Source organism: Pteropus alecto, unplaced genomic scaffold (genome assembly GCF_000325575.1).
Source record: "Pteropus alecto unplaced genomic scaffold, ASM32557v1 scaffold106, whole genome shotgun sequence".
In the NCBI taxonomy this organism is placed as follows: Eukaryota; Metazoa; Chordata; class Mammalia; order Chiroptera; family Pteropodidae; genus Pteropus; species Pteropus alecto.
In genome coordinates, this window is record NW_006442103.1 from 11,752,585 (window position 1) to 11,768,684 (window position 16,100).

Below are 16,100 nucleotides of genomic sequence, written 5' to 3' on the forward strand. Positions count from 1 at the left end.
AAGTTTGGGCATATCCTCCCTCACTTCATGCTGTGAAACGTACAAACCTTGCCCTGACTCATTGCCCAGTACTGCTTGATTTAAAGTTTTTTTTCCATAGGTTGTTGGACCCACACACGTGCAGGTGCTTTCACTGTGTCTGAAGTGAACTGGCAGGACGTGACAGGGCAGCGATGGGCCAGGACCTGACAATGGAGCCCTTTCTGTGTGCCAGGCACTCTGCTCGGAGCTGGAGTCCCGGACCGCGATGCCTTTCGCTGAGGAGCAAGGGCTGCCTACGCAGACGGGCTGTTTACCCAGGCGTTCAGAGGGCGGTGACAGGAGAAAGCGGGCCTCCCTGGGGGAACACTCCCTGACCTGGCCCATCTCCACCGAACTGCCCCTCCTCTGCCACCGCCCCACTGCCTGCCCACTCTGCCGCCTTCGTCCGCTCTGCGTGCTGGAAAGAACGCCCGTGAGAGGCCCACAGCCAGACAGCCCACACGCTCGCCCTCTCCCCAGTCCTCTGTGATCATTTAATGGTTGGTTTCATTCAAATAACTCAAGGTAATGTAAGCCAAGCTGCCCACACGAATGCTAATAGCGATATATAGATTCCCCTGCGTTCCTGTGGGGAACTCATGTAATAAAATAATGGGAGTGGAGAAGGGAAGGGCCATTTACAGACCAACGGGATAACAGGAGAGAAATAAGCAGGGGGTGGGGGTGGGGTGGGGGTGGGGCAAGCAGGACCCTGGTGGAGGTGTCAGTAGGGATGGGGCGGTCGGGGACAATGGATGGGGTGAGGTCTCCACTCGCCCTAGAACTCGCCCATCTGTGCCACACAAGCCCTTGGCTGTTGACCCCAATGGGCCTGGAGAGGAGCTGGCACACCCAGGTAGCCTCCGCTCCCCAAACGCCTTGGATCTGCCAGGGCTGTGCCCATGTCACCCTAAGTCTGTGCCAGGACAGATGTCCCAGGGTCTACTTGCCAGTGAGTCCCTAGTGACTTCCTTGATCATAATTATATTTGCCTTTCAGAGCAAAAGGGGATAGATTTTGCCTAAATCCGAGGATACGCGGGGCTGACAGAGCTATCTGATGGTCCCAGGGCTGACATCATACGCCTTCCCCTCACTTGGCCCATCCAGACGTACTCGGGGAGCTGAACTCACAATTCCCTGCTCTAAGTGGTAGAGGGCTGCTGACCCTGATCTGGGTCACCATCAGGTATCCTGGAGCCCTCTTGGGAAGTCCAAGCAGGACCTCCCAGGCCCCTCTGCAGACTCGTGTTTTCAATGGCCACTTTGGGCAAGGACTCTTTTAATTTCTGCCTCTTTGGAGATGAAGAACCGGAAATGGGAAGGTCCCCAGTGCCCATCTAGTGGCTGGTTCTCCGACCTGTGGATCATCAGGCTACTGGGCTGATGATCCATTTCTCTTTGAAGAGTGAGATTGAACAGCCTGCAAACTGGCTGGGAGATTGAGAACTCACGAAGTCCAAGCCTTCACCATACAGAAGAGGACGCGGAGGACCAGAGAGGGGAGGTGACTTGCCCAAGATCGCACAGCCTGCTGAAGGTGGCCCCGTGACCCACATCTGACTCCTAGTCCAGCAGTCTTTCTGTCGTCCTGCAGAGATGCCCATCCCAGCTGACAGTCGGTCAACGCACACGAGGCAACTCGAGCATAAAGCACCTAACTCAGAGCATAAACGCAGCAGCCTCTGCTCCTCAGATGAGAAGCTGACCTTACATGGAAATATTAAGAAAGTCAAACACGATGTGTGTGGGTGGGGGGTGGGCATAACGCTTCATCATCTCCCTCTAAGCCCTGCCCAAACTCTGAGCATGCCAGTCGGGCTGCGGGAAATGTTTTATTAATCAACACAATGCCCTTTTGCCAGCCCAGAAAGAAGCTTCTGCTGCAATTGGGAGGAAGGGGAGAGGACAGGGGCTTTAGCTTAGAAGACAGGAACACGAGCCACTGGGGACAAAAGTCTCAGAACTTCAAGCAGCTTCTGGAGGTAGAAGAGACACAGGCCAGGGAAGAAGGAAGAAGAGAAAACAAATGTAGGGTCACATCTGGCACACTGCTCTTCTTCATCTCTGGTGCAGAAATGGCGTGGAAAAGGCAGAATGAGTCTAATCTCAAAATGTCACAAGAGCCAGCAGAGGGGGAAGTGAGGGCCAACACTCACGAAGACAGAGCCACACCTGGTACTGCGACTCCTCACGGAGGGCTCAGCACCTGTGACCCCTCAGGGGTTACATTCTCCGGGAGACTCCTCGCCCCTCCGCACGTGCCCCATCTTCCTGCCATATAGCACCACGAGGGGACGACGGCTGCGGGGAGTGGAGGACAGGCAGCCCGTGCTCTGTCCCCGGGTTCAGACAGGCTCCCCCATCACTGCTGCGTCCCTCCATTCCAGAAATGTGAGGACTGGCCCCGCTCTCTGCGGAGCTGAGCTGCAGTATCTCTTAGTGGGAAGGCCGGCTGAAAGGCTGAGTTATGCCCAAGGGTCAGCTGTAGGCGTGGGTAGGGATGTCATCAACACCCAGATATAGGACATGGGCAAAAAAAAAAAAAGCCACTGGAGATCAGAATCCCTCCAGAGAGGAAGGCGGCATGAGATTTTAAGAAGTTATTCTAAAAGATATTTACAGAGGCTATTTAAATACTGTGTATATTTGCAACTTCTTTCCCTTAATCTTTTTTTTTCTTTTTTTTGCACAAGGTCTATTGCTACGCAAAAATCTCCCATCTCCTTTTTCTGTCTTCCCTCCCTTCACCAGTAAGGGCTTCGCCTCCTGCTTGTCACATGGGTTCGTCCACGTCTCTGTTGCCCCAGACAAGCTTGGATCCCGCTAACCTTGTCTCTCCCGACTCTGATCTTCCCTTTGTCACTGTCCCGCGTTCGCTCTTTGCTCTCATGACCTTTGCCAACAGGTCCTGGCGTGGAAGGAGGCTGGGGGCGCTGTGTCTTCCTTCCTTTTTTCCCTAAGACAGAGGCTGGGGGAGATTTCTCCCGAAGGTGTCTCTTATGGAAAGCTGGGTGGTTAGTGATAAGTTAAAAGCCAACGCAGGTGGGACCCACACGAGTTGGAACCCCAGCTTCTCTATTCACAGCTGCAGCTCTAAGCAGGCCTCAGCTTCTTCAGCTACAGAACAGAAAATAGTAATATCTCTCATATGGTTCGTGAGAGGTTATTGGGAGGGTAAAATGAGAAAATGCATGTAAACAATTTATATTTAGCACAGTACCTGGAACGTCGTAAAAGCAACAACACTGTCGTTAGTGTTGTTGCTGATGATGAAGGACAGTGGTCCCTCACGTGGCAGGGTGAGACTATTTCTACTCATTCAGTCCTCAGCTGTGATGGCAAACAGCTGCTTCTCCGCCTTCTGGATAACAACCCTAAAGAGACTGGAGCACAGCTATTAAGGCATCATTTCTGTCCCGGGGCCAGCCTCTCCCTGACTCCTAAGCAACTGTGGACCTTCACTGGGGAGAGGCAGGAGTGGCTGCCCTCTCCTGCTGTGACTCTGTATCTCTCCCCAGTGTCAGGCTGATGGCCTCACTCTCTCTCCCTTACCAGCTTTATCTCTCTCTCTCTCTCTCTCTCTCTCTCTCTAGCTTTTATTTCAACCTTTCATTCATATTTTGTACATTCATTTGTTTATTGTCTGTTGCTCTTACTAGAATGCCGGCCTCAGAGAATTTGTCTATTTTATTCACGAATATATCCTCAGCCCCAGGCACACTGCCTGACACAAAAAGACCCACATTTTTGTTGAATAAATGATCGAATGAATAAATACATTTAACTTTTCCACCGTGATCTTTCAAGGGCCAGCTGAAATGCCACCTCCTCCAAGAAGCCATCCCTGAATCCTGCATCCTCCTCTTTCCGCTCACACTTTCTTGCCTTCTACTCGTACCTTGTTGAACCCAGAAATGCAGCTCAGTGTGCATGGGGCACCCCTGCTACGGGACTGAGGCTCCTTACGAAGCAGCGGGCTCTAAAGGAGTCAGAAAGGCTTGGTCTGAATCCAGTGATGCCGCTACGGCTGCAGCGTGGGAGCTCGGGCAAGTTACCTGAACTCGATGTCTCAGTCTTGTCACGTGTAGAATGGGAACCTAGCGCCCACCTCACAGGACTGAGTCCTCATCCCCTTTCTCTCCTTCTAGTGAGACACATATCAACTAGGGCTGTGTCTTGCTCACAGGGACAGCTCAATGCACGTTTGCCGACTTGCTGAACCATCGCTTTCCCTATTGCTTATCGAGAACCCAAGGTGGCATCTCGGAGAGGGAGCAGGCCAGAGGTGATGCCAGGGGTTGTGCCTGACATCTCTCTCTGGAGAAGGAGGGTTGAGATTTAAGACATACAGCAGTATCTGAAATCTATGAAGGCTCTGCCCAGGAGTCTGGCACTGTAAAGACCAGGACAGTGCCACCCACAAAGGCTGCACCATTCTGAGTCAGCGTCCCCCTTGGCCAGGCACGGATGGTTGTTGCTCTGTGACCACTTAGACCCCATCTCCTATCCACATGCAAGGTAAGGATCCTGTAATTTTTTTTATTTTTTATTTTTAGCAAAGCCTATAAACAAATTTTGCTTTCCTGGGTCAGTGCTGTTTATTCAATTATCATTGTAGGAAACTAAAAAGGAAACCTTGTTTTACTAGAAAAAACCAATATGACCTTTTAGCTCCAGCAAAAACACCATATGAAAGGGAAGGAACTTCCACAGGCCAAGAAGGGAGGCTGCAGAGAGGCGGAAACGTCAGCAAAGCTGCTCTCAGGTGGCACCGACTTTCCTAAAGGGGAGCGGAGAGTGTCCCCCACGGCCCCCTCTCTTCCTTCCCTTGGTGTTGTCCTTGGCAGTCTCAGCTCTTTTTCCTGCTTCAGCTGATAATTTTGAATACTACCTCGTTAGCCCCCTTCTCCCTGCAAAGCTCCTTTCCACCTTTCCACCTGCCTGCCGGCCACCTCAAGGACAGCAGGGTAAACTGCAAAAGCTGCAGGTGCAAAGCCAAGTTCATTGTCTCTACCTTCTCCCCAACCTCCCACCAAGCTGTTTGTCCTCTAATGTCTGCTAACTCCATATCTCTAATCGGCCAGTCCTGCGATTCCAGGGTTACTTCGACTTCTTCTCCTGGATGTCTTTCCACTCTAGTCCTTTCTCTTCTTTTCCACGGTGACTGTCCTAAGTCCCACTTTCTTTACTTCTTCCCTGCATCGGTCTTATGTCTGACCACACCGTGTCCGAGGTCTTCCTTCTAACATTCATCCAGGAGACAGCTGCCAAATCTTCCTAATCAACGCGTCACTACAACTCCTTGAGTGGCTCCCTGATGCCTACCAAATAAATTCCTTAGACTAATATTCTAGGCCCTCTCTGCCTCTAGGAAACCTTTCGATGCTGCTTATCTTTAGCCATTATCAGCATATACCTTAAACACTAGCAACCCAGCATATTTGTTAAGCTCTCCAAGCACCATGCCCTTTGCAATGTACTTACATTTCCCGTTTCCACATATGAAAATCCTACCCACTGTTGTTGGTTTAGCTGAAATGTCACCTTTTCCGTGAAGCCAATCATTCATTCATCAGCAAATATTTACTAGGCATTTATTCTGTGCCAAACACTTCCTGATTATTTCAGCACATACTCCATTCTCTCTTGTATGCTCATAAACATATTCAAACCCCCTGCTATATTGTAAACCTAGGGACAGACTGAGGTCGAATTTATTTCTAGATCCCCAACAAATACTAGGTGTCCAATAATCTTTGTGGAATTGAATCAAGATTTATGCTGTCCATGGTTCTGATATCGTTTCGTTTAATTCTCCTAGTTTGTGTTTTTTTTTTTTTGTTCCTGCTTAAGTATGTGTGACCACGAAGAAGTAAAAATAAACTAATGATACTTCTCAGCAGCTATAAGCCTGTAATTATGGTTAACTCTCAGTTACCCATGCCACTAGGAAAATAGTGGTGGAGAGAATCCCACACCGGAAACATAATGAGATTATCTCCCTCCGTCCTTGACATATATTGGATGATTTTTAAGGAGCAGATTTGCCTTTTTAATTCTGTTTGGATGATCAGGTTGTTACTTAAGAATACAGTCTCTCAACGGCTGGCTGGGTCGGAGGGGTGGAAGGGGAGATGGAGGACTGTGCTGCGGGGAGGAATCCAGTCCTTAATGAAACGTCTGCTCTACATGACCCCAAAGGCAAGCCTGGGCAATCAGAACATCGCAGGCACTTGGGCTGTGTCAGCACAGCCCAAGGTTTGGCCAGTTTCTCTCAGAGGACTGCAAGGGATGGAGACGTCTCAGCCCCCAACAGCCCACTCTGGTGTCCAGAATTGGTTTTTATTTAAAGATGACAACAACAAAGTACCGCTGGGACTGAGTAAGCTTCTGGGATGGAGCAGGGCTGTGTTTCCAGTCTTGGCATCAAGATGATGCCTTGCTGTGCCACCAGGAACCACTGGATGCAAAGCCAAGAAAATGAGATTTGCAATTTTGCATTGATAGCCAGATAATGCAGGGGGAAAATTCCCCTCTTCCCCTTCTGAAGCAAACAAATATCACATGTGGTGATTCGGCAGCTGCATTAGTTGGGGGAAATTGATGCACATTTCATGTGTCAGGGAGCTGAATCCCAGAGAATGGAGCCAGCCTCCCAGAAAATGGTTTCTTTATATAGTTCCATCCATTTATTGTTTGATTGGACTTTCTGTATATTAAATTCAAGCTGTTCTGCCGCTCATGGGTATTATGATGCGTTGGCTCTGTGGGAAATAATGAAGGTGATGGGATTTTACAGCATCACATTACAAAGGAGGCGTCCCCAGCCTCATCCATCTTTCCATCAACTAGCTTGTGTGTGAGGTGGCACTTATATTAAAACGATTTTTCTGATTCCGTTTAATGACACTCATTCAAGTCCTGACACCAGAATATGATAACATGAGCTAGATGCAATCTCCCCCATCCAGTCACGGTCAGCAGAGGCTGAGTTATCTCCCATCCCCTGCAGGCCGCCACCTTCCCACCCGCCCATCGTTTGCATTGAGCTGGGCGGAAGCAGGTGGGGGCTGGAGAGAAGAGGCCTATCTGTTCTGGACCCCACCTGGAGGCCAGGCTGTCGGAGCCTTTCGGCCGAGAACTTTGGGTGCTCAAAGGCGTGGTGGTGACCTCTTCCTCCGTAGCACAACCGAGTCCCATTAGGAGCCAGTCTGTGGTCACTACTGCACACGCCTTCCGAAAGAGATGCTGGGGGCCTGGCTCCCCCTTCCCAGAAGAGGAGAGCAGACGTGGAGACCGCCGGAGGATGAACACTTAAGACGCGAGTAGCGTGTCAGCTTCCTGGAAGCGGGAGGTCGTGTTTGGGGTCACCTGCCTAAGGACGGGGGTGGGGAGAGCCTCACAGCTAAAAGTCTCTGCCCCATCCCTGCCCCGGAGGAGCTCCCACCACGAGGGCGCATGGCCAAGAGCCTCGCGTGACCTGAGACAGGAGCTCCCTCCTGGGCAAGAGAAACAAAAACGCTGAGGAGAGGGAGGGCCGGGCTGCTTTTTATTTATACTATTTTCAGGCAGAATAATTGCTGCTCCTCAGGAAGAATCATGTTTGTGTTTATGGGTGTGTTTAAAGAAGGAAACCCAAACAAACCAAACGCACAGGGAGAGAGAGAGATGGAGATGAATTTTGAAGATTCTAGAAGAGAGCTGTGAAAGGGGCACCAGCCCGGGAATCCTCGGCAGAAACTGCAGCGATGTGACTTGCTGGATCGGAGACCAAGCTGACACGATGTGAAGCACCCAAAGGGCTCGCATGCTACCCGTGCAAATACCTCTCTCCCTCCTCTGCAGCCCTGAGGCCCCCGACAGCTCCTCTGCTTAAGCGGCTCCTACAGCCACCGACTTTGCGAGTGGCCTCTCTGTTTCAGTTTCTGAACTGGGACTGTCTCCCACGGTGGGGAGCACCGGGCCCAGCCCTCTCCAGGTGCTCAACAAATGCTGGCTGGGTTGAAAGAAACCTCGATCCAGGCACAGATGCCCCTGCCGCAGCCAGCCCAGCCCTGCTCGCAGACGTGCGTGCTCCAACCTGGCATTCGGGTCTGTGCGACTGCACTGGGGTCTCGCTGCCCTGGGCCTCAGAGCCACCCTGCAGGGCCTTGAGGCCTCGTCTCGTGAAATGCTTCTCCCAGGAGTGGAGAGGCCTTTAGGACTGGACTGCATCTTCTGGGCCAGTCCCTTGCTATGGGAGCTGGTGATGCTTCCAGCTGGCATGGTGGGAGCAGAACCAGTGCATGCTTCCTGTCACCTCTGCCTTCGAATATATGCAAAATCTCTCGGCTCCTCTATTGCCACTGCCACCACCCTCAGTCCCAGCCACCATCATCTCTTGCCTAGATTATTGTGGTAGCTTCTCCCTGCACTGTATTTACTGCCCAGCGCCCGGAGTGATCCTCGTAAAGCCTAAGTCAGATCTACTCAAAAACCTCTGGTGGCTTCCCATTCCAAGCGAATTACTAAAAGGTCAAGGGCAAAGTCCTGGCTGTGATCACGAGGTCCCTGCATGAGCTGCTGCCCTCTACTCGCACTAGCTGCCCCTCTGCTCTTGTGGCTCCACCATCAGAACCTTCTGGCTATTCCAAGAATAGCACGCCAAGGCCCCTCCTGCCCGATGGCCTTGGCATTGGCTGTTCCCCGAGCTACCCACATTCGCTCAGGTTTCTGCTCAAATATCACCTTCCTTATCTGAGAGGCCCATCTCGACCTGATATAAAATAGCAACTCGCCTTTGCTCCACCACCCTCCCACGCTCAGAGCTCCCATTTATCACATCGTGCTTTATTTTTCTCTGTGGCGTGAACTGCTGCCTCATAGAATGTATTTAATTGTTTGTCAATTTACCGTCTGGTCTCCTCCACTAGACTGTAAGCTCCGCAACATTGGAGACTATCTGTTTTCTTTGCTGCTGTATTCCCAGTGCCCAGCAGCGACTCGATAAATATTTGTTGAATAAATAATTGAATGAAGGGAAACTTCCTGGATTCCCTTTTGTTTCTCCCTGGCCCCAAAGTCTACAGTGGGGAACATGGCCAAGTTGCCAAAAATAATGAGGGACGAGGGTTTAAACTTCCCTTGCAAGAAAGGCCCAACCCTGCTAAGGCTGACATCAGAACTAGAGAACACCCTGCTTGGCCTCCCCATCTCGGTCGGCCCTGCCCACACATACCCTGTTTAGCCAACGTTTTGATAGCTCTTTCATCGGTTCTTACAATGGCTGGGAGACAGTCAGCAAATGAGAAAGCAGAAGATGGATAAGTTGGGGTACAAACCTGTTTGGTTGAAGAGCTATTTATTGAGGTCAACTATACACCAGGCCCTGTGCTAGGCGCGGGCCATGCAATGATCTTTGGAAAGAGATCTGCCCTTGAGGAGCTCACCTCCTGGGAGAAAGACACGTGCGATTAATAAAATGTGGCCACTGGCAAGACAGAGGTACGCAAGGGCTGCAAGCGGAGGGCGACTAGCTCCTGGAGGGTGGGGAGGGCCTCTCTCCTGGAGGGGAGACGGTGCAGAGCTGAGCTTTGAAGGGTGGCAGGAGTAGCCAGACACAGAGCAGAACAAGGGGCCGTTCCTGGAGCGGCAGTGAGAGCATGAGATAGGGCCTCCTCCCTCACCCCTTGTCTACTGCTCTTCCCGCCATTCTTGTTTTGGTTCAAAAAAAAAAAAAAGAACTTAGTCTCATCCAATTCGTTTTGTCTGTACCTTACACTGGGCTGATCATAGGGCCTGTGTGTTCTCAGAGCCTGCAGTGTTGCCTGGAGCACAGCAGGCATTCAAATGTCAAGTGAATGAATAATTCCTTGTTGGGATGTGGGTCTGTACCCTCCTTTAAAAATTTCAGCACCAGTGAACTTAAGAAATGTCAAACCAAGAAAAGACCTTAAGGTCATTCATTCCAGTAAATGCACTCAGATCAGATGCCCCTGGGCAGGGATCCACCACCATCCAGGTGGGCACTAGTGGCCAGTGCCCTGGGAGCCAGGAGGAGGGCTGATGGGTCCCAAAGGTAGTGGATGACAGTGCAGCCAGAATTTTGGGAATGGAAGGGTTAACAAAACAGATCTCAGATTGGCTCCACTTCTGGCACTGGGGAGCCTGGTGAAGTACCCCGTTCTGAGCTGTGCCTGCATCGATCTCCTGGGCTCTGCTCCCTGTCTCCCGAAACCCCAGGCAGGCCCCATCCAGGATTATGTTTTAAAGGGAAATGCAAATCACCTGGAGGCTGCTTCGTGCCTGGAAGCAGTAAAAATTGATTCCATTTTCGTTAAAGTGATTTTGGGACACTGTCAAAGCTCTCTCATCTCAGGGCATGGGGTGACAGATAGATAGGCTGCTGGTGTCAATTACATAACCAAGCCAACCAGGCAGCAGTGGGCCATCTGACCAGGAGCAACACTGCCCTGTGTCCTTCCAAGCCCAATGCTCCCTTGCTCCCCAAATATCCAAGAGGGTCTCATGCCATCCGGGGCTAGAGCTGGCCCTTAGTAGCCCTGTGGACGCTCTCTCACAAGCCTGTCCTCCCACATGCTCTCCTCTTCCCCACGCCCCGACACTGAGCTTCACCTACTGACTGGCTACGGTGCCAGGCCAATTGCAGTAACAAGCATAGTCAAAGCTAAGAAGGAAAATCTGCTTTGAAAAAGCCTATGACATATAATACATCTCAAACTAAATTCCCAAAATAAGATGTTAGTCTTATTTAATACTGGGAGTTCTATGTTATCCCTTCTCTCTGTTAACTGAGATAATTGAGGATTTATTTTATTTATAGCATCAATTATGAGCACAGAAATTAATCCTTTAATGGGGCATTTGGGAACTCAACTATCAAGGGGGTATAAGGGAAATGTGGGCCGGGCACAGGCATCTTCCCCACCAGCATAGGAGGATGCAAAGAAAAGCCACCCTCAAGCCTTGGTGGCAGTTGGGCTGTTACTGTCCTGTGTGTTTTAGGTATTTCGAGATATTAAATAAATAGGAATAATTGGCTCCCGAGATCCCTCCCTGGAGGACACCTGAGTGACTCACCAGCAAGTCCTGGGAAAGCAGGCAGAGATGCTACCAGAGCCAGGGAGAGTAAACACCTTCACTGGGCATGCAGCCCTTGGACTGTCGGTCGGCCCTGCGCTGCGAAGGAGCTGAAGACCGGAAACGGGAGGTCGGGGAAGGATTAGTGTGAAGAGGGTCTGGGGGCAGGAAGAACTAAGTGTGCTGGGAGCCGTTGGAAGCAACCAGACAGAATGTGGAACGTGGCAGAATGTTGGCCCTTCGTATTCCACAGCCACTCGAGGCTCAAATGCCAGTGAAGAGTAAGAAAAAGACAGGCTTTGTGGAATGGTTATCAAGCCTACAAAGTAGCCAGTGAATGTGTTCGGGACAGAAAACAGCCCAGGGAGAGGAGGTTTCTGGGGTCAAGTTGGTAAGGCCTCCGATAAGGGCATGAAGATCCCCACGATGCCACAGAGCAACCCACTGGATGGACCGAACACCAGAGAAGGCCGCCCTCTTCTCTTCCAGGGAGCCAGGGCTGGGGCAGAGGACGAATCTTGGGTCCACTCTAAAGAGAGGACAGGTAGGTCCGGAAGGGACTGAGAACAGTATCGGACCAAGCAAATGGAAAAGGCACCCCCCAATTCGCATTGACCTATCCATTGAAAAGCATTTTGCCAATCACCTGCTATGTACAGCCAAGCGACCATTCATTTGAAGGCAGTATTTAAACTTGCCAGAAGGAAATGTTTTATTGATAAAAACCCTGTACTCCTAGAACAGAGCCCGGCATGAAGTACTCACTGCACCGATGCATTCTCGAATAGCAATATGACTAGAATAGACTATGACACCCTGAGGTCATAATAAAATAGTAACTCTGAAGGTCTGATCCCTACCTATGGGCCCTGACAGTATGGGAACGAGTGGGGTGGTGAGGGATAGACAGTGGTGACTACAGAAATTTTCTTAACCTCTCTGAGCCTCGCCTTTTGCATCTTCAAAGTTGTACAGAATTTTTCCCACCTTGTAGCGCTGTTGTGAAGACTTAAAGAGATAATACATGCAAACTGCTCAGCATGCTGCTGACATATAGTAGATACACATATGCGGCTACACGAATAATAAAAAGTAATGGGCAGGTGGCCACTGGAGTTGCCACTGATGTCCTCTGAAACAGTCCTGTTTTAACTATGACACCCATCCATCTGCCCTGCTTTCTCCTCATGGCAGTCTGAGGCATAACTCTGGTGTCTTAAGTCCCATCGAGGCTTACTTGAGGATGCTGGACAGTCAGAGCCACATCAGAAGCGTGGCCAGGGCGGTCCTGGCCATGGGCGAGGTCCCCTGCAGGAAAGCGAAGGGATGGCCAGAGTTGGCCTACAAGGGGTAAACGGGCCTCCTTTTCCTGACATGGTGGCCAGCTCTCCAGCCCATTTTATCCCTAATATCTTGCTCTGCTCAAAAGCCCACATCTCCATCTGAGTCAAGAGAGACAAGGTCAAATGACCAGATATTCTTAGCCATTTTGGGTGGGAGCACCTACGTGAAGAAGTGTGTTTGTGTATGTGCGTGTGCGTATGTGTTGGAGGAAGGGGCATGATGACCTCTGTTTGACACACTAGAGGTAAAAGGAATGCCCCCATCAAATGTGGCCTTCACAATTGGTCAATGCCACCTCTAGCTACTCCCTCCTATGTGGCAGAATGACAAATGTAATCCTTTTAAAAGGTCCCGTCACCTGCTCAGTCATTCCCAATAAGCTCACACAGCACTATGGAAAAACTGACACCAGTGCCATAGGGTTTCAGCCAGGAAAAAATCGAATCACCAGGACACCGCCAACCAAACTGTCAAAGACCAAATAAAAAGCTTCATGAATTCTCCATCAGCAATATAACGCTTCCTGGCCTGAGCAAATATAGACCCGGCATATGAATTGTGAAGGGGGCTTGCATTAGCTTCAATGACTTGCAATGGCCGAAGCAGAAACCTTAAGAAATACACGTCTCCATAAAGCTGCCTTCACCGGCTCTAATCCCATTAGGGGGAAGACTGCACTCTCCTTCCTGATCCCCTTTCCTCTGATGGAAAGCTTCACATCCCAGCACCATAAATACATTTCTGCGACCTCGCCTGGAGAGGGGACCTCTGAGAGATGGAAGAGACACGGTCACCCGTGACCTCGCTGCGTGCCTCTCCCTCCCTTTGACAATATTGCTGCTATTGCTGCTCTGTGTCTGACCACATGATTCATTCAGACCAACTTGCAATTGCCCAGGTAGGCCGGGTCATTCTATCACAAAGTCAGGCTGAGAAAGTAAAAAAAAAAAAAAAAAAATTGAGTTCCACACTTTTCAGAAAACCCAAGTGCCGAGTCACTTAGAGAAAGTCTGTCCAGGGCTACTGAACAGAGCATCTGTGGCAGCAGAAAGGAAAAGTAAGGCAAAAGAGAAAACAGCCTGCAAATACATAACGAAGAAGAAATGCTGGAAGGATCCAAAAAGTGCTCTCAGTCTTCTGTGAGCGGAAATCTGTACCTCCCTACCGCGCTCACCAAACTTCCCGCAGCCTTGCTGCTCCCCGCTCCTCTGCCTCCCGCCGCCCTTACAGGCACAGACGCATAAAACATGCAGTCATCACCAACCCCCTCCCCACGCAGACACACACATACGCACACGTGTACAGAACGCGTGGCCGAAAGAAATGGCGACTTAATTTTCCACGTTTTATGAAATACATGCCCGTTCCCCAATGAAAGCTCCATTCGAAGCAAGCCGCTGCCCCCAAACGAATCACTCAGGCGCCTGCCCCTCGTGAGGCGACTCACTCCCCCTGCTCCCACGACTTGGAGAAGGCACGCCGCCCTCCTCCGGCCAACCCGGATGCGGTCCAGAGCCTCGCGGCGCCACCCGCCCGCGCCCCGATCCCTCCGCCCGCGCCCCGATCCCTCCGCCAGCGCCCACTTACCCCAGAGTGGTCATGGTGACGATGGTGTACCAAAAGGAGGCGGGGATGCTCGTGAACTTGCTGGCGGAGGAGCCCTTCTCGGCGTAAAACATCACAGTGGCAAAGATGATGATGGCCATGGTGAGGGAGAAGAGGAGGAAGCCGAGCTCGGAGGCGCAGCTCTTCAGCGTGTAGCCCAGGATCCGCAGGCCCTGCGAGTGTCGCGAGAACTTGAAGATCCGGAAGACGCGGAAGACGCGGAGCGTGACGAAGGCGCCCGACACGTCCTCGTTGTTGGTCATGACCAGGCCGATGTAATAGGGCATGATGGCCACCACGTCGATGATGCTCATGACGCTGCGGATGAAGCGGTAGCGGCTGGGCGCCGCGAAGAGCCGGAGCAGGTACTCCACGGTGAAGATCATGACGCAGGCGGTGTCCAGGCAGAAGAAGGCCACCGAGTAGCGCTCGCCGCACGGCAGCTCCTTGCTCCCGGGCACCGTGCCGCACGGCACCGTCTCCACCACGTTGGTGATGACCGAGACGGCGATGAAGAAGCCAGTCACGTAGTAGAAGACCAAGGCCAGCGTGCTGGTGTGCGGGTTCTCGAAGGCCCGCCACATGGTCTGGCGGAAACTGAGCGAGGGCATGGACTCCTGGTTGTTCTCCGAGTCGTTGTCGTCCATGAGGCGCTCGGCGTTCTCCCTCTTGCGGTCCTTGTACTCCTCGTAGCAGCAGTCTCCGATGATCTCGGGGAGGATGCCGTAGAAGGCCAGCTCGTCGTCGTAGGCCGAGATGCACTCGTAGCGCGGGTAGTGCAGCTTCCCCGTGCGGTAGAAGTTGAGCACGCAGCGGAACACCTCCGGGTCCCGGTCAAAGAAGTACTCCTTGGTGTCCTCGTTGAAGAAGAACTCCTTCTCCGTGCTGCCCAGCAGCGTGTCCGGGTAGCGCTCCAGCGTGGTCCGCCAGGTCTGGAACCTCCGCCCGCTCACGTTGAGCACGATCAGCTCATCCTGCCGCTTGTTCTTGTCGGCCGGGGCCAGCGGCATGGGGCAGTTGGCCACCGGCATCCACCCGATGGCCGCAGCCCGCGCAAAAGGCAGCCAGGCTGCCACTCCCGCTGCCATGGTGACTCCAGCTCTTGGGCCGGCCACTGTGCAGACACCGTGCGCACCAGCTTGGAGTTAGTTCAGCGACCCCTGGGAGACAGGAGGAGAGAGCAGAGAACCGGGTGAGTCCACGACAGTCTCCCAGGTGGGAAATGGGACACAGGGAAGGGTCCTTGGTGAGGGAAACAGCAAAAGTCTTGAAGGCAAATTTATTGAACTGAAATCACCACCTAAGAGAGAGGACTTGGTTCCTTTCTGTCCTCCCCTCGTAAGGAGGGCACCTAGCAGGGGGCAGGCAGCTGTGTGGGATAGCCAGATGTTGTTGACTGCCTGACAAATTGTCAAGTTCCAGGAGGGCTCGGGAGCATGTGGAGGGGAAGCCTCTAGCAGGAAGATCTGGGAAGACATGGGAAATAATCAGCTCTGAAAGGTTATGGCGTTATTACGAATTTAAATCGGGAAAGGGTAAATGAGTTCTCATTAAACGAATTTCAAAGTGGGATAAACATGCTAATTTTTATTTCGCTCTTCACCCACCAGGGTAATCAGGAATGGGGTGTGGATGAAGGAGATGGGGTAAACACGTTCTTTCTGCTCCTCACTGGTGAGGAGGCTGGAAAATTCTCTGAGATGGCAGGTGACTGTAGTAGGGCCCAGGGCTTGGTAGAGCTCTGTCCCCGAGTCCCATGGAGAAGGCTGTCCCTGGTGGAGTGCCGCTCTCTGGGACACCTAGCAACCCAGTAGCCAATCACGACCACGATAGAAAGCCACAGGAGAGGCTATGAGGCTAGGTGGGGTCCCTTCCCCACCTTGAAAAAGGGACTCTTGGATTCTTGGTTCACCTGCCTTCCATGCATTGTACCTCTCCCTCCCAGAGGAAGCTGAGCCACACTTACTGCCATCTCCAGATCCCTCGCCTCCCATCTCCATCTGCCCACCATCCTGAGCTCCCTTGAGTTATGTAACAATACTCAATACT

The 16,100-nt window shown here is 51.8% G+C and overlaps 1 protein-coding gene across 3 annotated transcripts in view; it reads right to left on the bottom strand.

The window, feature by feature from the left end:
• KCND3 (potassium voltage-gated channel subfamily D member 3) overlaps positions 1 to 15,206 on the bottom strand; it is a 187,289-nt gene extending 172,083 nt beyond the window's left edge. For 2 of the 3 annotated variants that reach the window (XM_006919643.3, XM_006919642.3), the window contains exon 1: positions 14,034 to 15,206. In XM_006919643.3, coding sequence (XP_006919705.1) covers positions 14,034 to 15,139 — 1,106 coding nt within the window. In that variant the 5' untranslated portion in view covers positions 15,140 to 15,206. The remainder of the gene's footprint in view (positions 1 to 14,033) is intronic. The other variant, XM_025038506.1, reaches the window with a different exon arrangement.
• Positions 15,207 to 16,100: the final 894 nt, after the last annotated feature.